The following is a 23,776-nucleotide window of genomic DNA, read 5'->3' as shown; positions in this document are numbered from 1 at the left end:
TTGCTGATCTTGGACTCAATTTTTTTGTCCAAAGACCCATCACTTGAGATGATGCTCCCAAGTATTTGAAGCTATTTATATTTGTCATCTGGGTGTTGTCAACAGTGATTTTTAGTTCTATGGTGCTGTTGTTTGGCACGGACTGAAGGAGTACTTCAGTCTTATTCAGGTTGATGGTCAGGCCAAAGAGCACAGCAGTGTCTGAGAATTTTTTCAGCATTAATTGAGAATCACTATCTTTCATTAAGGCATTGTTATTATTCATGGTCAAATTATAGATTTGTATGCTATATGAGTGCATTATTTGCTGGTTGTATAAGTCTATTATACAATTTGTATATTTGGTATTCATATATATCATGGAACCTTATCAGTGGGGAAATGGGATTTCTTTTTGAGTTGCATAGAGTTGGTCATAAGGAAGTATGCAAATCGATGTACAGTTACTTATAGCGAGAGAATGACTTCTTTCTGAAAGGGTAACAATACTGGTTATTGAAGCAGGATTATGCAGAAGTCCTGTTCACAAGATCACAAGATGCAGGAGCAGAAGTAGGCCCATTGTTACATCGAGTCTTCTCTGCCATTCTAATCATAAGATGATCCATTCTCCCACTCAGCCTCACTCCCTGCTTTCTCTCCATTACCTTTGAAGCTTTGACTAATTAAACACTTCTCAATCTCTGCCTTAAATACACCCAACAACCTCAATTCCACAGCCGGCTGAGACAACAAGTTCCACAGACTTATGACCATCTGGAAAAATAAATATTTCTGCATCTCTGTTTTAAATTGACACCCTTCTATTCTGAAGGTGTGCCCTCTTGTCATAGATTCCCCATACCACAGGATACATCCTACCCTGTCCAGGCCTTTCAGCATTCAAAATGCCTCTATGAGGTGTCGTTTTCCCCCCCCCCACCCCCCCAACATCCATCTGTACTCCAACGAGTGCAGTCCAAGAGCCGACAAATGTTAAACCTTGATTGTATATTAAGGTCCATAGTTCACAGCAAAGACTGTTCTACATAGCCAACAAATAGGCAAGCATAGGTGGGATCCATGCAAGTGCCATTGAACACCACTGATGTGAAAGAAATGAGAGGTGTCACAAATGGTGAGAACAAATTCTGCCAAGCAGATGAGAATGCTGGTGGAGGGAAACTGGTCACAATGTTGTTCCAGAAAGAAAGAGATATTCTTGATGGGAGAGAGACGCATACAGAGACTGTGGACATCCAATGTCAGGATGAGATGGTGGGATCTATGGAATTGGAAGTTGTCAAAACGGTGGAAGAGCAGAGATAGGGCAGTCCTGTTTTGTGAAGCAAGAAGTGCGTTGTTGGGGCATAATCAGATTGGAGGCTGTGGAGAAGAGATCACCTGATGCGATTAGTTCTGCGACCAGAGAATGCATAAAAAAAAAACAAGTGGGGACAACAATCGGGTAAAGAGATTAGCTAAGAGAATACAATCACGTGCCTTGGACCTTAAAATCGAAATTCATTTTGGAAAATCTAACTTATGGAAATTAGATTATTGTTGAACGGGATGTAATTAGATCTTTCTCGACCTACTGCCATGCCTCTCCATCGGGGCGCTTTTTCAGTGATCGTGAAGTCCCCTGCTTCATTGATCAGGTTGTGAGGGATACTGGAATGTTAGGAGTCAAGCAAGTGCCAATTAAGAATAAAGTATTATGGGTTAACTTAAGGTGAAGGGATACTGGAATGTGAGGAGTCAAGCAAGTGCTCATTAGAGATGAAGTATTATGGGTTAAATCAGGGTGAAGGGATGCTGGAATGAGAGGAAGGGTTGTAAAAGTGTAATAAACTAAGGATCTTCAAAACAGGATAACAAGTAGATAGCTTTAGCAAGTCTTAGGGATTGATTAATGAGTGAAGAACAAAGACATGATACTTCTCCGGCTAACAAGTTTGCAGGAAGACACATAAACTGATAAGAAGTTAGAATCCACGTGGGCAGAATTACCTAATGCTAAACCAATCCAGGAGGCAGAAGAATGTTGGGGGGAAGGTATCTCTGTACTGAAATGAAATGTAAAAAAGTTGGGTCAGCCCCAGTATCTGTGTGTATTCCCAGGGTAAGGGGAAGCACCCAACTTTGCATTGTTGTAATAGTATAATAAAAGTTCTTTGTTCTCAATTTTTGTCTCGAGCAAATTCTGTGAAGGTACTTCTGTTTCTCGCAAGGTTAACATAGATATCAGCCAACTGAGGCAAACAGCGGCAACACGCGGACAGTATCAATGCCATTGTTACTTATTTCAATAGTTTCATTGGTCTTTTTACGATTTAATGATTTATTTAGCCACGTCCAATTAAAGGGACGTACGTGTATTAGAATGTGGGAGTGAGTGACAATCCTTCTGGGTTGGAAAGACTGCTACTTAAGACGACACTTGTTCGGGGTCAGGTCTCGTGTAGTCTGGATGTGTGGAGCGTGCAATTGGCTGCTTCGAGCAGGAAGCAGAATTGATGTTACCTCCTTCCATGGTTCAGCTGATCGCAGGGACGGAAGTGAGTTGTACTCGTCTGTCTCAGTCGGTCAGTTGTACTTCGGAGATCGCCCTTTCTTAATACAAAAAAATCATGTTCGGGTGAGGCCACCGACGTTTTCGCACCCCTTCAGTTGCGAGTAAGAGTCCGAGGGCAGCCGGCGTCAGGGAATAAGGCGGGCAGGAGGAAGAACACCTGCAATGAGAAGAGTGTCAGAGGGTCAGGGATGGCATCCATTCAATCGGCCCGAAGTGGAGAGGAAGGAGAGGATGGGTCGCTGCACAAAATGCTAACAGCGATAGAGGAGGAGCGGATCCGGGCAAGCCTCCGGCAGGAGATGAGCGGGCTGGGTAAGTGAAAGCGACCGCTTGCCTCGTCTTGAACGGTCGGGGGGTGGGGGGCTGTTCCTGAGCAGGAGAAGAGCCGTCTGCACCATACTTGCTGTCAGGCAGGCGAGCATTCGCCGCCGGGCTCGGTGGCCCATTTGAAACGGTTCACTGGGAGATTCCGAGAAGCCAAAGTTGGTTTCAGTGGCGCCGGCAATGTGTTGTTCGCCTCCACTCAAATCCGCTTGCATGCATCTCGCCTGTGCCCTCCCTCCGCCTCTGGCGACCTGCTCAGGATCCGATAGGAAAACCGGCTGGGGGGGTGGGGGGGGGGGGGTGAGTGGACCCAGGGCGGTTTGAATGGATCTTCCCCCACCCCCTCTTTAATGCCCGAATTTAAATGTCCTTTTGCATTTCGTGGTTCGAAGCTACACTACGTTATTAGGGCTGGATCCAGAGGGTCCAGGGCGAGCGGGTTGTGTGTCAGCATCTGAGGTTAATGCCCTGCCCCCAGCAGCCCGGGGACTGACCCCCAGCAATCGCTGGGCATTCAGCAGATCAGGCTTTCATTATTACGACCCCACCGCGGGGTGAGGCTGCTGGCAGGTAGGTGTATCCTTTCTCAGAAGGGGGAGTCCTAATGTCTTTTGTGGGGGGCGGGGGGTGGAGGAGGAGAATCACCTCAGCGCTGGCGAGTTCATTAATTCCGTTACCTTGTCGACCTCAGGATGAGGTAATAGGCAATTCGGAAAGGGAACCGCAAGTGTGCATTGACCATGCGCCGAAGCGCAGTGCCACCTGGGAGCTGCAGTTCACGGCAAATCGAGTTCGCAGCAAGTGTGACAGGGAGCGGACCCGGTGGAACTACGTCTCCCAGAGTGCGCGGCGAGGGCGAGCCTGCGCATGGTCGGCCATTCGCAGGGGAAAGGATGATGTCATTGTTCAATGTGTCCCTTCTCATGGGCAGATGGCTCGACTGGACCAGGTGCCTCCTGTCTACCTGTTGCAGATTTTTTAAGATGATCTGCAGTTTTTAATGAGTCTTTGTGAAATTACTTGCGGATCCTTTTTTACTGTGCAAACTTATGACAGCAATGTAAACCCTTACCTATTATGTTGCTTTTTTAAGCTGGCAAATGCCTCACAAACACATTATCAAACAAAAATTACTGAGATCATGATCAAAAGGTTGAGGGAATATTTTGAAAGGGAGAGAATTTAAGGAAGTAATATTAGAAGAATAGAGTAAGGTCTGCTAACAAAGGTCAAATGACTAATATTAGAAACCCTTGTGTGTATTTTGAAAGGTTATTGGTCTGGAGGGGAGGGAAAATTCATGGAGGGTTTTGTAAACTAAGATGAGAATTTTCAAATGTTGTAAATGACCTTGATGTGTATTGATGTTGGGGGGGAAGAAAGTGACACATTTAGGAGAATGGGAGAAAAGTTTTCAACCTCCAGTGTATGAAGAACAGCAAAAATATGTTGGAATATTCTTGAGACAATACAATGTATGGACTACAACAACAGCTATGATAGACTTCAGTAGAACCAAACACAAGGCAGTTTAACTGAGGCTCATCTCAGGATGCAAAAATTTAGTTCGGGCGATTGCCAAGATGTGTAAGTTGAGGGCCAGGGTGTTGGCTTATGATGATCACAAAAGACCATTGTTTTGATCTTCCCGGTATGTTGTTAGGTAAAGTTGCTGCTCATTTAGTAATAGAAATCGAACAAACTGTTTAACAATTTTGAGACCATGGGAAAAATCAAGCAGGCTGTTGTCAGCATTGCATGTGGGAAGACCTGCCAAGTTTTTGGATGATGATGTGCATGAGAAATAGAGGCAGTGACCACCTCCGATGGAAAAATTAAAGATGAAATCAGTTTGGAACTGTCCCTCTCAGCTGGTTGTAGGCAGCTCGGGGAATATTCTGGTTAATCATGCAATAATTGTTTCTATTTGTTGCCGTATCATTGGATCTCTATGGAGAAATGAAAACCTGGCTTGGAAGACTTGAAAGGCTGGATATTACAAGTGTAATTATGAATCATTCACTTCCAAGTAAATTGACTATTACATGGCACAAAATGTTGCAACTTCTTAGTTGCTCACTGCACATTAGTTATCTTAATTTACTGGTGCTAACAAGAAAACAAACAAAAGACTGCTCTAGAACAGATGTATCTGGAAAAGCAAAATTTCCAACTGTCATTGTTAAACTTCGTCTCAAGCCTGCCAATGTAATATCCTTTGTCAGAAGGTAAGGCACTGCTCTTTAATCTTGCATTCTGATTAATTTATCTGAAAGAAATAAGTGAATTCAGATTTATTGTCAGAGTACATACATGACATCACATAGGACATTGAGATTCTTTTTCCTGCGGGCGAGGCAGAATTACATCTTACTTTTAGTGCAAAAAAATTGCACTCAATGTACACATGGAAACAAATAAATGATGTAAACACACTGCAATACAGAGAGAGATAAAAAAATTAATATAGTGCACAAGTAAGAGTCCTTAAATAAGTCTGATTGAGTTTGTTGTTGAGGAGTCTGATAGTGGAGGAGTAGCAGCTGTTCCTGAATCTTGTGGTGTGAGTCTTGTGGCACCTAGACCTCTTTCCTGATGGTAGCAGCAAAAACAGAGTAGGTACTGGGTGATGTGGATCCTTGATGATTGCTGCTGCTCTGTGACAACAGTGTTCCCTGTAGATGTTTTCAGTTGTGGGGAGGGTTTTGCCTGTGATCTCCTGGGCAGTGTCCACCCTTTAGCAGGAATTTTCACTCGGGGGTGTTGGTATTCCCATACCAGGCTGTGATACAGCCAGTTAACACACTTTCTACCAGAGATCTGTAGAAATTTGCCAGGGATTCCTATGTCATTCAAACTCTTAAGCTTTAAATGGAGAATTTTAATGGATGAGGAAATTTGGGAGTTGGGGAGGGGGTGGGGTACATTTATTGGGGAGATCACATTGATGTTCTGATGAATCTTATCATAGGACTTCAAAGGGGTGGCTGGTGATGCATGGGTTTTAATTCTTCAAAATTCCCTAGATTTTGCGAAGGTTCCACAAGATTGGAACTTGGCAAATTTTATTTATTCTAAAAGGAAGGGGCATGGAAAGCAAGAAGCCACTGGAATATTGGACTGGCATCAGTCATTCAGAAAATGTTGAAAGCTGTTTTAAAGATATTCTAGCAGGGCACTGGGAAAAATTGAAGGTAATCAGACAGAGTCAATGTGGTGAAAGGGTTGCCATGTTTGGCAAATGTATTGAGTTTTTACAAAGAAGTAATGTGTGTTATTGATAAAGAAGACTGGTTATAAGTTAATTCTTTAGGTTGGCTATTCTCAAACCCCCCCCAGCCAGGGCCACAGCATATTTAGTAAAAGCCTTGTTTTTGCTTCACTTGACATAAATATTTAATTTTTTTTAATGTAGCGTAGGGGAGAGAGAGAGAGAGAGAGAGAGAGAGAATGGAAACATTGAAAAGCTGACTGCCTCATTGGGAAGGGGACCCATAAACTTTGAGCAGAGCCTGTATGGGGGAGGGGTGGGGGGGGAAAGCCTGGCAATTGACAAAAAAATGGTTGTGAATGGCTGGTTTAGGTAATATTAGCTGGCTGTGAAGAAACTGTACACATCAGTGTTTCTTTTCTGGTTAAACACAACCTACCATGGACAGTCATTTTGACTATCCTTAATCTGTTCCTGGTTATCCAAATAATAGTATATGGGATCTCTAAGAAAACGAAAACATTCCAATAATTTACCTACTACTGACATCAGGCACACCAGCCTATAATTTCCAGATTTATTTTGGAGCTTTTTTTTAAAAAAAAACAGAACAATGTGAGCCTCCCTCCAACACCACACCCATGGCTAAGGATGTTTTAAATATTTCTGCCAGAGCCCCTGCAATTTCTACACTAGCCTCCCTCAAGGTCCAAGGGAATATCTTAGATTCTGCCTGGCACACGAGTTCCTCCTGCTTCTTATTGTTTCCTTGCACTGACACTGGGTTATCTAGACTCTGATCAACTCTGCAACAATCCTCCAGTCTGTTTTATCCATGTTCTCTTGACACAGAAAGTTGATGAAAGAAAGACTGTGGATGTTGTCTACATGGAGTTTACTAAGGCCTTTGACAAGGAAGTTAGTCAGGAAGGTTCAGATGCTAGGTATTCATGAAGTAATGAACTAATTTGACAATGGGTGGATGAGAGAAGCCAGAGAGTAGTGGTAGATGATTGCTTCTCAGACTGGAGGCCTGTGACTAGTGGTGTGCCTCAAGGAGTGATGATGGGACCATTGTTGATTGTCACCTGTATCAATGATCTGGATTATAATGTAAATTGGATCAGCAAGTTTGGAGATGACACTAAGATTGGAGGTATTATGAACAGTGAAGAGGTTTTCAAAGTTTGCAGAGGGATCTGGACCAGCTGGAAAAATGACAGATGGAATTTAATGCAGACAAATCTGAGATGTTGCATTTTGGAAGGACAAACCAAGAAAGGATATAAACAGTAGGGCACTGAGGAGTCCAGTAGAACAGAGGGATCTTGGAATACAGATAAGGTACATAATTTCTTGAAAGCAGCATCATAGGTGGATAGGGTTGTAAAGACAACTTTTGGCATGTTGGTCTTCATAAATCAAAGTGTTGAGTATGGGAGTTGGGATGTTATGGTGAGATTGTATAAAACATTGGTGAGGCCACATTTTGAGTTTTGTGTGCAGTTTTGGTCACCGAACTACAGGAATGATATCAATAAGATAAAGATTTACTAGGATGTTGTCTGGACTTGAGGAACTGAGTTACAGTGAAAGGTTAAACACGTTAGGACATTATTCCCTGGAGTGTAGATGAATGAGGGGAGATTTGATAGCAGTATCCAAAATTAAGAAGGGATAGACAGAGTAGGTAGGCTTTTTTGAATGAGAGTAGGTGAGAGGACATAGGTTAAGAGTGAAAGGGGAAAATGGGGGGGAGAGATATGGAGGGCTATGGACTGGGTGCAGATTAGTGGGACGAGGCAAACCAAATGGTTTGGCACAGACTAGATGGGCCAAAGGGGCCTGTTTCTGTGCTGTAATGTTCTAGGTAGAAATGCTTGATCAATGTTTCTGATAGGGGTGCTTTATCGAGATGAAAGTAAGATGGGGCGATATCAGGCATGTCAAGGTGTTACCCTGGTAGACTTGATAAAGGGTCCCAATCTGAAATGTGGACTGCTCATTTCTACCCCTTGATGCTACCTGGCCTGCTGAGTTCTTCCAATTCATCATTATTTGCTCAAGATGCCAGCATCTGTAGTTGTGGTTCTCCTTTTCATTGTGAGGAGTTTTCTTTGTATGCCTTGAAGGCTATTTATAAATTTCTGCTAAATTAGACTCTAATATGCATTATATCCAAGTTGTCAGGAACCTGCTTGCCTTGTATTGGGAATGCTTCAACATCTCTTAATATGATGTGCTTTTATAAAAATTAATTAAATGCAGGTGATCCCGGGTTACATAAGGGATCTATTGCTAAGAACTGTTCACGTCCATATTTGGCTATGAATCAGAATCCTCCATTTTCTGTGTAAACCCACAATACTGGAGAAACTCAACTGGTCAAATCGTGTACTTTGAATAGCAAAGATAAAATTACATAACCAATGTTTTGGGCTTGAGCCCTTCATGAAGGTAATGATGAAAGTACATCCGTTGGTTATGTACCTATTTAACCTGCTGAGTTCTTCCAACATGTTTTTAAACTTCAGTCACGGTGTCTGTAGACTCTGTTTTACCTCTCCATTTTCTATAGTGCCCATGCCATATTGTTCTGTGTACACTTATTATATTTCTTTCAATTAATGAAGTATTTACCCTCACACTACCATAATTAAATGTATTCAGTCATTAATGAATACCACAGAACATTATATTCATCTTGGGGGAGGGGAAAAAATGCTTTTTTTTAAAAAAAAATCTGGGACATTTCTGCAAGTTGGGCCATCTGTAACGTGCGGAGCTCCTGCACTGTGGGAAGTGGCTGCAGATCAGGAGCAGAATTTGCAGAGCGAGACAGTGGGCACTTCGTATGAAATGCTTATGCTTGGCCCTTGGAGTGTAAATATCCAAGTTGGATGGGGGTATTGGGCATGCATTTTGTTGGTTGTTGCTAATTACCATTTTACAGGAAATGGTTAATGGATGACTTGAGTTGTTTCTTTGGCTGTGATTTGATGAGGCAAAATAATTTGTATGCATTTTATTCAAAGGAGAGGACCAAACCTGTTTTCTACGGAGATATCCTGCTTACTATAGGCAGGATATGAAAAATATGTTAAAGAAGTATTAATGTCAGAGCAGAGTGTTTGACTGACTTTATTGATCTTCTTGGGTGTCTCATTTTAAATAAATTGTTCAAGTTCCACATGTGTGGTGCTCTGGAGGTGATATTGCTTGGTGCGGAAGCATTGTCGATTTTTTTTTTTTTTACAGTTTGTTGTTTGGATGTGATATTTCCCTAAGAATAATATGAGGGCAGCTCTTTGAAGGAGACGGTATTTATTTTCCAAGAAACCTCCCTGAGGAGGTGAATTGTTGAAGCAATAATGTGACAGCAGGCAACACCATCTTGAATGTGCTCCGATCATGGGGGCTTGTTTTTAAGTGCAAGTTGCAATGGGAGGAAGAAAGTGGGGTTCAGCCCCTTGAATCTACTCTGTCATTCAACAAGATGTTGGCTGATTTTCTGACCTCACTTCAGTTTACTGCAGTATCCCTTGAAAATGTGTTCATCCAAAAATATATCTCTCTCTCTCCTGAATTCACTTGACCTCTGAACATTGTACATTATGTGGTGAAGAATTTCAATGATTCATGGCTCGGAGTGAAAATGTTTCTCTTCACAATCTTAAATTGTCCTATTCCTTTTTCTAAGATCTAACTTGTCAATCTTCATAACCTTGTTCATTTTAATGGAATCATCTTTCATCATCTAAATTCCAGGTAATATCAGGTTAATATAACTAACATCTTCTGATGGACAATATTTTCTTCTGCCTCCTACCACCCTCAAGTTTAGAAAACCATTCATTCTGTCCTGGTTTCCTATTATGTAGCTATATTATGAGGACACCTTCCACTCTGCAAACACCATCTTTCAACTGTTAGTATCGGGAAAGAGATTCAGGAGTATCAGAGCCAGCATAAATTACTCTTGTATTCATGAAACCATCTATTAATTTTTCAGTGTACCTGAATACTTAACGCACATGCAGACCATTATATGCAGGATATGTCTGCCAAGGACCAGAGAATGCTGTTTCATTGAGTTGTATTCGTGCAATTGGATGATAATAAACTTGATTTGACTCAAATGCTTTGTTTTAAAGAATAACATTAATTCTGGTTACTGTTAAATCTGTGATTCAGTTTTCACTAATTCATCCACAAGAGCATACATGTCCCTTTTGAATTCAAGCCATTATTCAATTAGAAGTACTTTAGCTTCTGAGTTGGACCATGTAGCAATTGAGGCCCATTCCGGAGATATGAAAACAGAAATCCAACGTTTCCTGCATCTCTTGGCTGTGGTGCATGTTGGAGGTGCAGTGCTCAGAATGAATTATTAAACCAAGATGTTGTCTGGGTTCATGGTGAACATAAAAGATCCCATGGCACATTTTCTTTGATGGACCAGGGAAACCATTCCCACTGTATTGTGCACTAGGCACCTTTCAAATTGTCTATTCATCTTGTGTTATTTGTGGAGTTTTGCTATGTGAAAATTGATTGCCATTTTCCTATATTGCAGGGCTGACTACATGTCAGAAATCCATCATGGGTTGATCCAAAAGTGGCTTGCCTCTAAAGTCAATGAAACAACTCTGTAAATAGCATCACAGAATAATTACCCATCATTCATTTCATTATCTCAAGTCTATGTCAAGAATTTTGTATTTTTACCAGTCTGTTTGCATACAGACATTTAGATACAGAATTGAGTCTTGTGTAACAAGTTTCTGTTTTTTTTTAAAACTCTATGTATTTTTTTAGCAAAATTACTTTGGGGGTTGGACAGGGAAATGCACATAGAATACACTTTGAAACCCAGACTCAAAGGCACCAACATTCATTCATAAAACCAGCATTATTGTTCTCCATTGAAAGCGTGAAACAATGAATGTTTGCTAAGAAGGACACCTGTTTAATGGAAAGACATCTGGTCAAGCAGGAGGCCATTTGCCATAATGACTCGTGCTTTTGGGGAAAAAAATGAAACTAAAACAGTATTGTTCAAGCCAGTTATGTGATTTTTAAGACACTTCAGAAAGCAACATTTTTAGTTCATCAGAGAATCATCTGAAGGCAGAATGAAAGTGACATTGGGAGAAGATGGTCACTCCTGCTATTTCTCTTTATTAAGATTGTAATGGTCACTGCTGACTGACCCATATTTGGGTAAAGAAAACAAGATAATTCTTGCATCTGGATCATGACCATTTTGATGATTATTTAATCTAAAACCCTAATCTGGGTCTGTGAAAGCTTCATGGCGGTCACAAACTTTCTAACCCCTATGCAAGAAAGGGGGAAGTAATGACAGATCATTCATATGAAGAAACATTTCTCTGAAAGCAACTCGACAAGAATTAGTTTTGAGAAGTCTGATTTGGTGTCTCTACATAATTACTTTTCTAAGACTGAACTTTGAATTTGACTTTTCAGAATTGTGCCTAAGCTGTAATAGTTTGGATAATCCATGCACACGTGTATGCATAGTTGGTGTTAAGTTTCAAGATAAGATATTATTATTAATAGTTTTTAATAAAAAAAATTGTTTTAAGATACTATTGTCTTGGTGAATTTCTATTACTTCTTGTCTATGACATGACGCTTACTATACCACATGTTGAGATTTGATAATTCTGCTCCTTGATTAGATCTTTGTTCAGTTTCCAAGCTTTTGTTGTATTCCCAACTGTCACCATAGTTGGTATTAATGAGCAATTGAAACTGCTGGTACGTGCAGTGTCAGAAAGATCACAGATGCCATCCGTTGAATACTGTTGCAGCCTGTTGTTAACCTGATAGAGGAAGCAACCTGAAAGTAACCCTCTGGGAGCCTGCTTTCATTCCAGAGTCATGGCTTGATAGAATGACTGAAACCTTTGTAACACTTTGGACATTGTTTGGGGTTGGGCACCTTTTTGATTTGGGTATTCATTGTTCCAGGATGTATAATCTCTTGAGGTAATTGACTTGGCCAAGTTTGGTGTGAAGGTACAGAATTTATCCATTATAAGATTTTTCCAAAATAAGTATCCAAGGTCTCGTCAAAGTTTTTTTTAATCCAGAACCTGGTACACTTTTTGTAACAGCACGTAATAAATTCAGTCTTCACCTTGGAGGACAGAAGGGTTAAATAATGTTCATCAGTGGCTTTGCCAGGAAATAGGAAGAAACTCTTCCCACTGTTTTCCAGGGATTCTACATGACGTGCTGTGTCCCTCCAGCACATTTGTGTATTGTTCACAATGTGGTCTGTGATCAAATGAAGAATCTAGGATTTATAAGAAAGGACTTTATAAGATAGGCCTTTCCAATAACTTAAGCTGAAGTCAAATATCCCAAATTGCTCTTCAACATCACAACATGATTATGACTGTTCAAGAAAGTTTTTTGGAGGGTGGATTTGCTTGCCGACAACACTGTGCTATATAGGTGTGATTTAAATGTTTTTACTGGAAAACTCCATCCAGCTGCAAAAACAAATCAAAGCAAATTTGTTGATTCAACATTCACTTTATCATTGACAATCCATATTAGAGCATTTTACTAAAATTGAAAGGTGATGTTACCATTTGGGTTTGTGTCCAAAATTGTAATAATGTTCTTTAATGAAGTTTTCATGCATCTGTGCAGTTAAAGGGATAGTTTGAAGTATTTTATATTCTTTCTGTTGACTGCAGTTGTACAACAGCCCACCTCACTGACAAAAGGCAAAGGAGGAAAACCCAACACCCAACCCCAACCCACCAATTTTCCCCTGCAACCGCTGCAACCGTGTCTGCCTGTCCTGCATCGGACTTGTCAGCCACAAACGTGCCTGCAGCTGATGTGGACATTTACCCCCTCCATAAATCTTCGTCCGTGAAGCCAAGCCAAAGAAAAGAAGTTGTACAATCCAATGGATTTGGGAGCAAAATTTTAATTGATCTGCCACCAGTTACATTCTTTTCTAATGGTGTTGTCACGGTAAGGGGAAGAGAGTTAGCCAGGTTTGCTCCATAAAAGGCATACCTTTTTTTCTTTGTTACATTCTTGGCTTTGTAGATAGTCTCAACCACAGGCAAGGTCCTACTATGTAGGAGATACCTGATAATTTTGGCATTTGGACCTCTGAACTTGTCAAAATTCAGACTTTCAGGAGAATGAATCTGAGGAAAGCATCTAGTCTGGATGGAGTACCCAGCTAAAATTTGTGCTGACCAATTTAGCATTGCATTCACAGATAGCTTCAACATCTCATTTTAGCAGGGCGAGGTACAGGCATCAATTGTAATGGTGCCCAAGAAGTGTGTGGTAACCTGGTTTAAATAGGTTCAGTAGATTGGAACAATAAAGTCTTGAAAATGTTTTCAACTCATCCTGAATAATATTCTGCTTGAAATGGTGTATCTGCAATAATCACCAACTTGGTGTTTGTACTTCAACTTGATCATGTCAGTCCACTAAATGTATACAGTGCGATAACATTGGTTCCTGTTATTGGCATAGACACATCTTGCAAAGAAGATTTGACAAAAACATTTTGTTTTCTTACAATGTGAAAACTTCCAAACGATGTAAATTATCAGCTTGGGTGCCCCTTGTATACCTTTTCAGTGAATCCAAGATTGACTGCTACTGATTTACAAAGGTCAAAGATTTGACCTTGATTTCAAACACTAAAGAGAAGTAGGTGTACAGTGATTTTGGAAGACACTAGTAGTTGTAATTGGATTAAAATTATGATATTGGAATTGTTCAGTCAGTGCATTATGAAATTTTAATCTAGTTGTGTGTCTACAGAGGAGATAAGTTCATAAATTGGTGATGTGGCAAACCAGGAATGTTCACTAACCTTTCAAAATCTTATTCAGTGTTTAGAGCTATTTACAGACAACATTGTTCTGATAAATCTATCGTTTACTCTTTCAAATGGTGAATGGAACTGTCAGTGAGTTCGTAACTGGTGCCGCCTGAAAGGAGTTTGTATATTCTCTCCGTGACCTGCGTGGGTTTTCCCCAGGTGCTCAGGTTTCCTCCCACCCTGAAAATTGTTGGTAGGTTAATTGGGCAGCACTCATTTCAATGACCAGAATCGGCTTCTATCATGTTGTTAGTTTAAAAAAAATTCTACTACTGCTCAGTATTCTAATTGACTTAGATTCTTTTACAGTATTTTGAGCTAATTTTATTGAAAAATGTGCTATGGATGTCAAACTGTCATTTGCAAAGAGCATTTTCAGGGAGGAAAGCAAAGAGCTTGCAGAGCCTATTGGCTGAACCTGTTGGCAAAAGTTAATTACACAAGATGTTGAGGAAAATATTTCTTTAAACCTCCAATTGTTTGTTTGCTGGTAGGCTGCTTCAAAGATGATCGAATTGTCTTTTGGACTTGGATGTTTTCAACTTACTTCATGGAGAAGTGGGCCCCAAGACAGGATGATATGTTATTCTACGTTCGTCGAAAGTTGACCTTTGCCGGTCCAGACAGCAGTGATGAGAAGCAGGTATGGACATTACATGTGAAATCCATTCAGGAAAAAAGTCCTATTAATTAATTTGTGTATTGGTTTCAGAACTCCTCAACCAGCCAACTTGGTAAGTGAACTTTTTGTATCTAGATTTTCCCTTCAGGGTTTTGAAAAAGCTTTTTTTTGTGGTGGGGTGGGGGGGGGGGGGTCTTGGTTCTCTCAATGTTAGACCAAATCGGTGTAGTTTATAGCTGATGATGAACTTTCGAATGTAGTCACTGAGCAGTATATGAAATGTAGGCGGAAAGATTGACAGGTGTTTGAATACTCGTCCTATTTTATATCAGATCTGTTGCATCGGTCCATGAGAGAACAGATGTAGTTGCCAATAAACATGTCTTTGGGAAAATTGTATTCCCTACACGCATGCGCACACACAACTCTCTGTGATAACATCAGGGTTCATGTTTCTGCATTTATGGAGCAGAACAAACCCAGAAACAGCTGACCTAGAATTAAGTGGAACCCTGCCTTGTACTTTAGGTTCTTGCAATGAATATTTATACAGACAATAATTTTGCGTGCACCAGTTTTGGGGAAAGTCTACCCGCTGAATTGTCATGAAAGCCAGCTCTTTCAATTTGCTTGCCAATAATTAATTGGATTTGTGCATTTAAAATAATTTCTCAGTGAAATCATGTTTTTGCTGCAAACTTGAAGGGGAGAACCCAATCAAATATCCACTGACTCCAAAATATTTAGTTAAGTGTCTGGTGTCAATATTTGTTGAGTTCCTGGCAGGGAAATGGGTGGGTTGGGATCCTGGTTGGGTCCTGGCAATTTTACTTCACTTGAGAAGAAATATCATTGCAGAATAAGATTCAAAATTCAAGTTGTAACATGTGTGGTAGTTCCCTGCAGCATTCTTCCTGCTGACAGATCAATGCATTTCCTTCTTAAAAGATGTTGGTACATAGAACCACATATCTTAAGAAGACCTCACCCATATTTGTTTCCAAAAAATATAAATTTTAAAGTCTTTGACTGTTATTCATTTACACTGTCAGGAATTACTATAATTTGTTATTAATTTGGGTTTCTTCCTCTTTTAACAGTTGGTTCACCTGTATAAATATTCATTGCAAGAACCGCGCTTAGCCTTCAAGCTGTTTTCCCCATGTTCAGGAGATCTGAGCAGAATTACTGAGTAGTACTTCTAGCATCAGGTTTAATTTCCTGTCCGTAGGAGATTAATTATTGTTGAAGTTCAAAGATTGATATTTAATTGATCTTAAATGGAACAAAATCCTTATCCAGCTCCAAGAAGACAATTCCATTGTTGTATATCTTGCAAAATTGCAGTATGTTAGGATTCCCTGGAGACCGTTTGTGCCTTTTTTTTTTGTTTTTTTATTTGATTTTTTTTTTACAGCTGTCTGCAAATTGATCACCAGCTGCCTTCTGCACGCATTCACAAGCACTGAAAGCTTTTGGATGTCTTCCTTTAGTTAAGAAGTCTAAGCACTACAACAAGTTACTCCTTGAATCCTACCTTTATGAAAAGAGTTTCTTTACTTGTCCAATTGTCACTTGGTTGATGTCTAGTTGCAACATATTACAATTGCTGCTGTGACCTTTTTTAAAAAAAAAAGGTCCTGAAGGCAAAATCATAGACTATTGTAAATCTGTGGTTGTGCATTAGGATAAAACCTTTCTGAATTCTAAAGCATCTTTCTGCCTGCTTCATCTCCTGGGTATGAGTTTCCAGCAATACTTTCAGGCTTTGTGAGCAGAATTAATTTTGCAGCCAAATCCTGCCTGGGATTTCCCTCAACACATTTTTCAGCGCTGCACAAACTCCAACTCAGCAGTAATTGTCCAGGGAGTGAGTCTACACTAATTATTATTCATGAGCTGAGTAATAGGCCACAATACAATTCTCTGCTACGGACTTTAATTACTTCCATTATGAGTTATTTTGGATTGGATGTTACCCAGGAAATGCACTCCATGGAATTTGAGCTCTAAATGCAAATACTGTAGCTAATGGTCTTTTGTGTGTGTCTCTAGTCTTCTTTGCGACCCATTTATTTTCAGATCAAAGTGTGTATTTGTTTTAATAAAAAATCATTTGGTCTGAATACATTCTCATCATGGGTTGCTAATTGATGGAAACAACATGTATACTTCAACAGGAGTACAGATGTTGCATGTCACAATGACCATTACTCTGGAAATGAAGACCATTCAGGGCAGTATGATCTAACTCCGTCAACTTGTCTTTTGAAGTGACCATAGAGGAAGTTGTTTCATTCTGCCTTCAATTTAAATCCACTCTCTGATTAAAGAATGAAGTGCCAGACTTTGAATAGCATCTACTGACAAGTTCTAGATGAACTGGGAAAGTGGGCCAAGGAATGGCTGATGGAATTTGATTCTGACAAGTGTAAGGTGTTGGACTTTGTTAGTTAAACCACAGCAGGTTTTGTGCAGTAAATGGGAGGGCACTGGGGAATGTTATAGAATAGAGAATCTTAGGAATACAGATACATTTTTATATAAAAGTGGCATCGTAAGTAGGCAGGGTGGTGTTTTGGGGTACTTCATCTGCCAAGGTATTGACTACAGGAGCTGGCATGTCATTACAGCTGTACAAGACATTGGTGAGACCACATTTGGAGCTTTGTTGTTTTGGTCACCCAACTATTAGAAGGATGTCATTAACTGCATAGGATGCAGAAATGATTCACGAGAATGTGATCGGGACTGGCAGGCTAGAATTATAAGTAGAGGCTGGAGAGATGAGGATTTTTCTCCCTGGATCATTAGTGGGGGGGGTTACCTTTATAAATATGTATTAAATCATGAGGGGCATGAATAAGGTTAATAGACATTGTCTTTTTCCCATGGTTGGAGTCTAAAAATAAAGGGCATAGTTTTAAGGGGGGGGGGGTAGAAAGATTCAAAAAGAGACGAAAGGGAACATTTTTCCTCTGAGGATGGATCGATTGGAATGGGAAAAGAACACGAGTGCATTAGATGAAATTGGAAAGTTCAACCCAGGTGGAACTCTTCTAGTTTGTATTTCGTCTCACTGTGGTAGTAGAGAAGGCAGTTATAGGAATTATAGGAAGGGGAGCTGAAATGACATGCAACCAGAAACTCGAGCTGTCTCCTGCGGACAGGGTGCAGGTGCTTTTCAAAGCTGTCATCAAGTCTATGCTTAGTCTCGCCAGTGTGGAAGAGGCCACCTCGCAAGCACCAAATGACCAGGTTGGAGGAAGTGCTTGCAAATATCTGCTTCACCTAGAAGCACTTGAAGTCTTTTGAGATGGTGAGGGAGTAGGTGGAGGGATGTGTCACAACTGATAGGGTTGAGGGTTAAGTGGCCACTGTAAGTTGCCCCTAGTTTGTAGGTGAGTGATAGAAGCTAGTGGGGAAGGGTGAAATAAAAAATGTGTGTGGGGGGGGGGGGGGAGATAAAAATAGGTGCTCAGTGTTCAGAGTGGACTTGATGGGCTGAAGGGTGTGTTTCTGTCATGTAGATTAAGAAAATAATTACCTTCTGATATTTGCTTTTATTATGTTTTTGTGTGTATGATCCACGAAATTTGTATCTAAATTGCAGGACAGGATGCTAAAATGAATTGAAGTATCAAAGTCCTGAAGAACAATTCTCATATTGTTATGATGTTTTCTCCTATCTCACTTCTTTCATTTTAATTATGCTGACTTGAAATGGACTGAATTGGAATGAAATTGGAGAGAGAGATAATTTAATGTTGAGGAAATTTTGGGTGCTATTTTCCAGTTAGATGCATGTGAATTGGGTGACACTGTACACAAAACACTGTGTAGCTGGAGAGAGTAGCAGTTCTCGATGTGCCTTGTGAATCCTTGCTTTATCCTGAAAGAACATGTATAGAAATGCAAGAGCCCATCAGTACACCTTCAACATTGTTAATATCCATGTGTAGCAAACATTATCTATGGTTTGTCTTCTGTGCTTTCCCAACAGAAGTGATCTGATGTCGTGTAGCCCATTCTGCAGTTTGTATAAGTGAAATCTTGAGAGACAATGTTGTCCATTTCAGATATGGCTGGTTACTAAACCAAAGCCAACAGCTGGTATAATTTACCTACTTGGGGAATGATCCTTATTTGTAAATATCAGATCCCCATTTTGGGATACATTGATGTAAGCCATCACCTCAATTCCATTTGTTTCTAGGACATTGTTTTTGTAACGGTTAATGCAAAACTATTACAGTACCAGTGATCGGGGTTTGAATTCTGGCACTGTAAGGAATTTTTTATTCTCCCTGTGACCTGTGTGGGTTTTCTCCAGGTGCTCTGGCTTTCTCACAACCTCCATAACGTACAGGGTTGTAGATTAATTGGGCCGTATGGATTTCAATGGCTGGAATCAGCTTCTACAGTGCTGTAAATAAATAAAATAAAAATAAATGAAAAAAATGAGAATGCTTTGGACAAAACATTCTTATTGCCCCAAGCACGGGAGTCTGGGAATCTCTGCAAAGATGTTGACTAGGCACCAATGATTCTTTCAACAATTCTTGGCTATTTGCGAGGGACTGTCTCGATTGTCATGAGTACAATTGGAATAATGGAAGAAAGTACGCCAAACCTCTTAAAATCTTCAGTTGTTCTCTGTTCTTGTAAGCCATATAAGGAGGCTGAAACCTTGTTGGGGACAGATCTTCGTTGAGTTTCTGCTAAGAGATTCTGTGAAATACTTCATACCAACATTTTTTAAAATAGTCAAGTCAACTTTATTTATTGTTCATACTATGCTCACACAGTAGGATGAAATAGTGTTTCTCCAGGACCACAGAGCATATTTACATAGATATCAGTTAGGAAAACAGTTAACATATTAAAATATTAAGGAACTAAGATGTATACAGTGAAATTCCATTGCACACTATCCACATCTGTACTGGGTGTTCAGGAGCTTGATGGCTCGGGGTGGGGGTGGGGTGGGGGGGGGAAATCTGTTTTCCCACTCTGGATGCAAGGACCCAAGTTCTTAGGTACCACTCTGGATGCAAGGACCCAAATGCTTGGCAGAAGGGAGAACAGTTTACATGTGGGATGTGTGGAGTCTTTCACAATGTTTATTGCTTTCCGCCTGCATAGAGTGTAGTAGATGTCCTTTATGCTAGGAAGAGGTTCCCCAATGGTCTTTTCCACTGACTTCCCTATCCTCGACAGGGTCTTGCGGATAGAGGAGGTACAGCTTCCAAACCAGGCAGTGATACAGTTGCACAGAATGGTCTCAATACATCCTCTGTAGTGAGGGTGGGAGATGGACTTGCCTCAGACTTCGCAGGAAGTAGAGATGCTGCTGGACTTTCTTGACTATGGAGCTGGTATTAAGGGACCAGGTGAGATTCTCCATGAGATGCACTCTGAGGAACTTGATACTCTTGACGACCTCAATGGTAGAGCCATCAGTGGTCAGGAGAGTGTGATCTTCCTGGCCCCTTCTGAAGTTGACAACAATCTATTTTGTTTTATTAACGTTTAGATACAGGTTATTTGTTGTGCACCAGTCTGTTAGCGACTGCACCTTATCTCTGTACGCTGACTCCTCATTCTTACTGATCAGGTCCACCACAGTCGTATCGTCAGCCAACTTGATGATGTGGTTCAAGCTGTGTTTAGTGGCACAGTCATGGGTCAGCGGAGTGAACAGCGGTGGATTAAGCATGCAGCCCTGGGTGGGTGGTTGTGGTGGGGCTCTGCTCACTGTGATGGTTTTGGAGGTATTGTTACCGATTCAAACTGCCTAAGGTCTCCCTGACAGGAAGTTGAGTATCCAACTGCAGAGGAAAGTGTTTAGACCCTGCAGGTTCAACTTCCTTATCAGGTACTGAGGTATGATTGTGTTGAATGCCGAAGTGAAGTCAATAATTATTTTCCAGGTGGGTGAGGGTAGTGGTAATGGCATCGTCCATAGAGCAGTTGGATCTATATGTGAACTACAGGAGTTCCAGTGAGGGGGGTAGCAGGTGCTTGATGTACCCCTTGATGAGCCTCTTGAAGCATTTCATGACGTGGACGTGAGGGCGAAAGGGCGGTAGCCATTGAGGCAGGGCACAGATGAATTCTTTGGCACAAGGTCAATGGTGGTGGCTTTAAAGCACGTAGGGACCACAGCAATTCTCAGGGAGATTTTAGAGATCAGTGAGAACATCTGCTAGCTGAGTCACACATCCCCTGAGCACTCTGCTGGGAATGTTATCCAGTCCAGTAGCTTTCCATAGATTGACCTTGCCTAGCTCTTAACATCAGCCACCCTAAGACACAGCCCCTGATCTTTGGAGGAGGGGTGGTCTTCTCTGCCGTAACTTTTTTTTTGCTTCAGACTGCGTGTAGAAGTTGTTCAGTTCATCTGGGAGGGAGGCATCACAAGCACATGCAGCTGGAGTAGTCTAGTGGTTAGTGGTATCTTGGATTCCCTTCCACATTTGTCGCTTGTACTTGCTGTCCAGGAAGTGACTGTGAATGACCTGGGCCTGCGCACGCTTGGTCTCCCTGATGGTCTTAGACATCTTGGGTCTTGCCATCACTAGGGCTGTCTTGTCGCCTGCTCTGAAGGCCGAGTCTCAGTTCCCAAGCAGCACCTGTATCTCCTCAGTTGTCCAAGGCTTCTGATTAGAGCGAGTAGTGATGGACTTGGGCATAGTGATGTCATCAGTACATCTACTAATGTAGCTGGTCACTTTTACCATAAACTCCTCCAGATTTATGCAGTCACCAACAGTCGCTGCTTCCTTAAATATGTACCAGTCAGTGAGCTCAAAGCAGTCTTGAAGTACATGAATGGTCCCTGCTGGCCAGGTTTGAACTTACTTCAGGACTGGTCTGGAGCATCTAGCAAGCAGTCTGTATGCTGGGCTTTGCATTATAGAGATGTGGTCTGAGCATCCGAGGTGGGGGTCAAGCTCCACCTGATACGCATCAGAAATGTTCGTGCATACAAGATCCAACGTGTTCGTCCTGCTTCTAGCAAAGTCCATTTAGGTAGCCCTGCTTGAGGTTCACCTGGTTGAAATTCCCCAGCTATGATGATCAGTCCGTCAGGGTCTGCAGTTCGTTTATTGCCTCATACAGTTCCCAGATCACCTCCTTAGCATTCACACTGTGGGGGTGGGGGGGGTGGGGGGGGGAAGAGAAAAGAAGATGTACATACCTACTATGAAGACGGTGGTAAATTCCCACAGCAGATAAAATAGTCTGTATCTGTCAGTCACAAATTCTACCAGCATTGAGCAGTGACAGGAGACTTGTACTGAATCCTCACATCATTCTGTCTTTATGTAAACACCCAGGCCACTGCCACAGGCTTTTCCACATTCGGCCTGTAATAAGTTGAGCCTGTCCAGCTGAAGAGCGGTGTCCAGAACCCTGTCGCTGAATCACATTTTGGTGAAGACCAAAGCACGGCAGTCCCTGTACTCGCGCTGTTCGGCCCTCTGGAGCCCACTTTATTCACCATGGAGCAGACGTGGGTGAGCAGAATGGACTGGAGAGCTGGGCGGCAGGAGTTTGCTCTCAGCCCAGCGTGCTCGCTTACCGCGCTTTCTCCACCTCGCGCACTGCTTCCTTTTCCTCCATGATCCCAAGGCTTTATGGCCTTGTCCCCGTAGCAGCCCATGGTTGCATAGCTCGGCACAGAGGTCTTCCCAGAGATGAGTTGCTACATTTTTAACTATATTTTAAACTGCACAACAGGTAGTCATGACTTTTCAAAAACTAAAATTCCATAACTACATAACACTTTAACTATTTAACTGCATTACCCCTCCATAAATCTTCGTCCGCGAAGCCAAGCCAAAGAAAAAGAAGAAAAGAAAAACAAGTGAAACTACCTGTGTCCTGGAGAGGCTACTGGGTCTAACGTCGCCCGCCTTGGGTTATTTAGAAGGTTCTGTAAGTTTTATGATGCCCAAAATTTAACTTTTTGTTTTTAATACGCTTTATAAGAAATTTTATAGCAAGAGTCATGTGAACCGACAGAGGAAATGCAAAAGAATTGAAGACTCCTGTTAATGCAGTGAATTATTTTGAGCAACATAAGATCAACAGATATTGCGTGCACAAAGTTGTCATGGGAAGTAAATATGGGCTAATTGAAATGGTCTTTGATGTTGAATACAGGAACGAAGTGAATAAAACCACAATGGAATAATTAAACCTGTCTCTGACCTCTGAGCATGAATATATTTTATCAAGATTGTTAACTGCAATTTAGAACTATTTTGATCCTGGCTAAGACCAATTTCAGACATTGAGATGAAGATCACAGGTGAAACAAATTGTTGACCATTTGCCCTTCAGTCTGTTCCCATGGATTGTCCTAGATTATTACCTGTGGATTTACCAAAATCGAATTTTTTTTTGTAATCTGGTTCTGCTCAAGACACAGGAAGAGGTTTTGTTTCTATTTTTCATGAAGTATAATTGGTTCAGGGAGGGGACCGAGGAGGATGGGCTTGACAAAAATCTCAATGTCCACTGGGCAGGCTCCTGCCCCCAGCTGCTGAGGAACTGGAGGTAGGGAAGGTGGTAGACTAAGAAATAGGCACAGTTTATCATTGTACTTCCATCAATTGGATCTAAATTACAATTCTCAAATCAAATGTTTTATTTTGGAAAGATTACTTGCCTGCAGCTGAACCGTCTACTCTAACTGATGAACTGACATTCATCATCATGTGCAACCTTTTGAACCAAGTCTCCTGCTGTGGGGCTGAATTTTATTCTTTGCAAGAAATTGTACATGATGGGTTTATTTCCATGACAACCAGAATTGACCTCCATAAGCTCCTGAATCAGCATGTTAGAACCTCTGCTGTCAATTGTAAATTATTGAAGACTGCAACTCCAATACTGGTTAGCAGCCAATTCGGAAATGCCTCTCCGTCATGAGTAAATAAGAACTGTGCAACTCAGTAATTGTTAAATGTTTTTAAATTTTCTGGCAATTAAGATTAATATTCAGACATTTGAATGTGTTTAATGAGAACCCTGTTGTGGCAGTCTGTTTAGTGGGTTTTTTTTCCTCACTTTACAAAGGATCACAGTCTTGTTTGCTAGTATAGAATCTGGCAGAACAACATCTTGGTGCATTGACCCCCAACTGTGGGATGG

At 41.2% G+C, this 23,776-nt stretch overlaps 1 protein-coding gene across 7 annotated transcripts in view; it reads left to right on the top strand.

Annotated features, from left to right (window-relative positions):
* Positions 1-2,448: 2,448 nt before the first annotated feature.
* Positions 2,449-23,776, top strand: part of kiaa0930 — a 76,710-nt gene continuing 55,382 nt past the window's right edge. For 2 of the 7 annotated variants that reach the window (XM_069903466.1, XM_069903465.1), the window contains exons 1-2: positions 2,452-2,869; positions 14,484-14,632. In XM_069903466.1, the coding sequence (XP_069759567.1) occupies positions 2,746-2,869; positions 14,484-14,632 (273 nt within the window). In that variant the 5' untranslated portion in view covers positions 2,452-2,745. Of the gene's footprint in view, positions 2,870-3,518; positions 3,831-4,548; positions 5,110-12,870; positions 13,113-14,483; positions 14,633-23,776 lie in introns of those variants that run through there. The other 5 variants (XM_069903464.1, XM_069903467.1, XM_069903468.1 and 2 more) reach the window with 5 other exon arrangements.

Source organism: Narcine bancroftii, chromosome 11, assembly GCF_036971445.1.
Source record: "Narcine bancroftii isolate sNarBan1 chromosome 11, sNarBan1.hap1, whole genome shotgun sequence".
Lineage (NCBI taxonomy): Eukaryota > Metazoa > Chordata > Chondrichthyes > Torpediniformes > Narcinidae > Narcine > Narcine bancroftii.
This window is presented reverse-complemented; position numbering and strand designations above follow the sequence as displayed.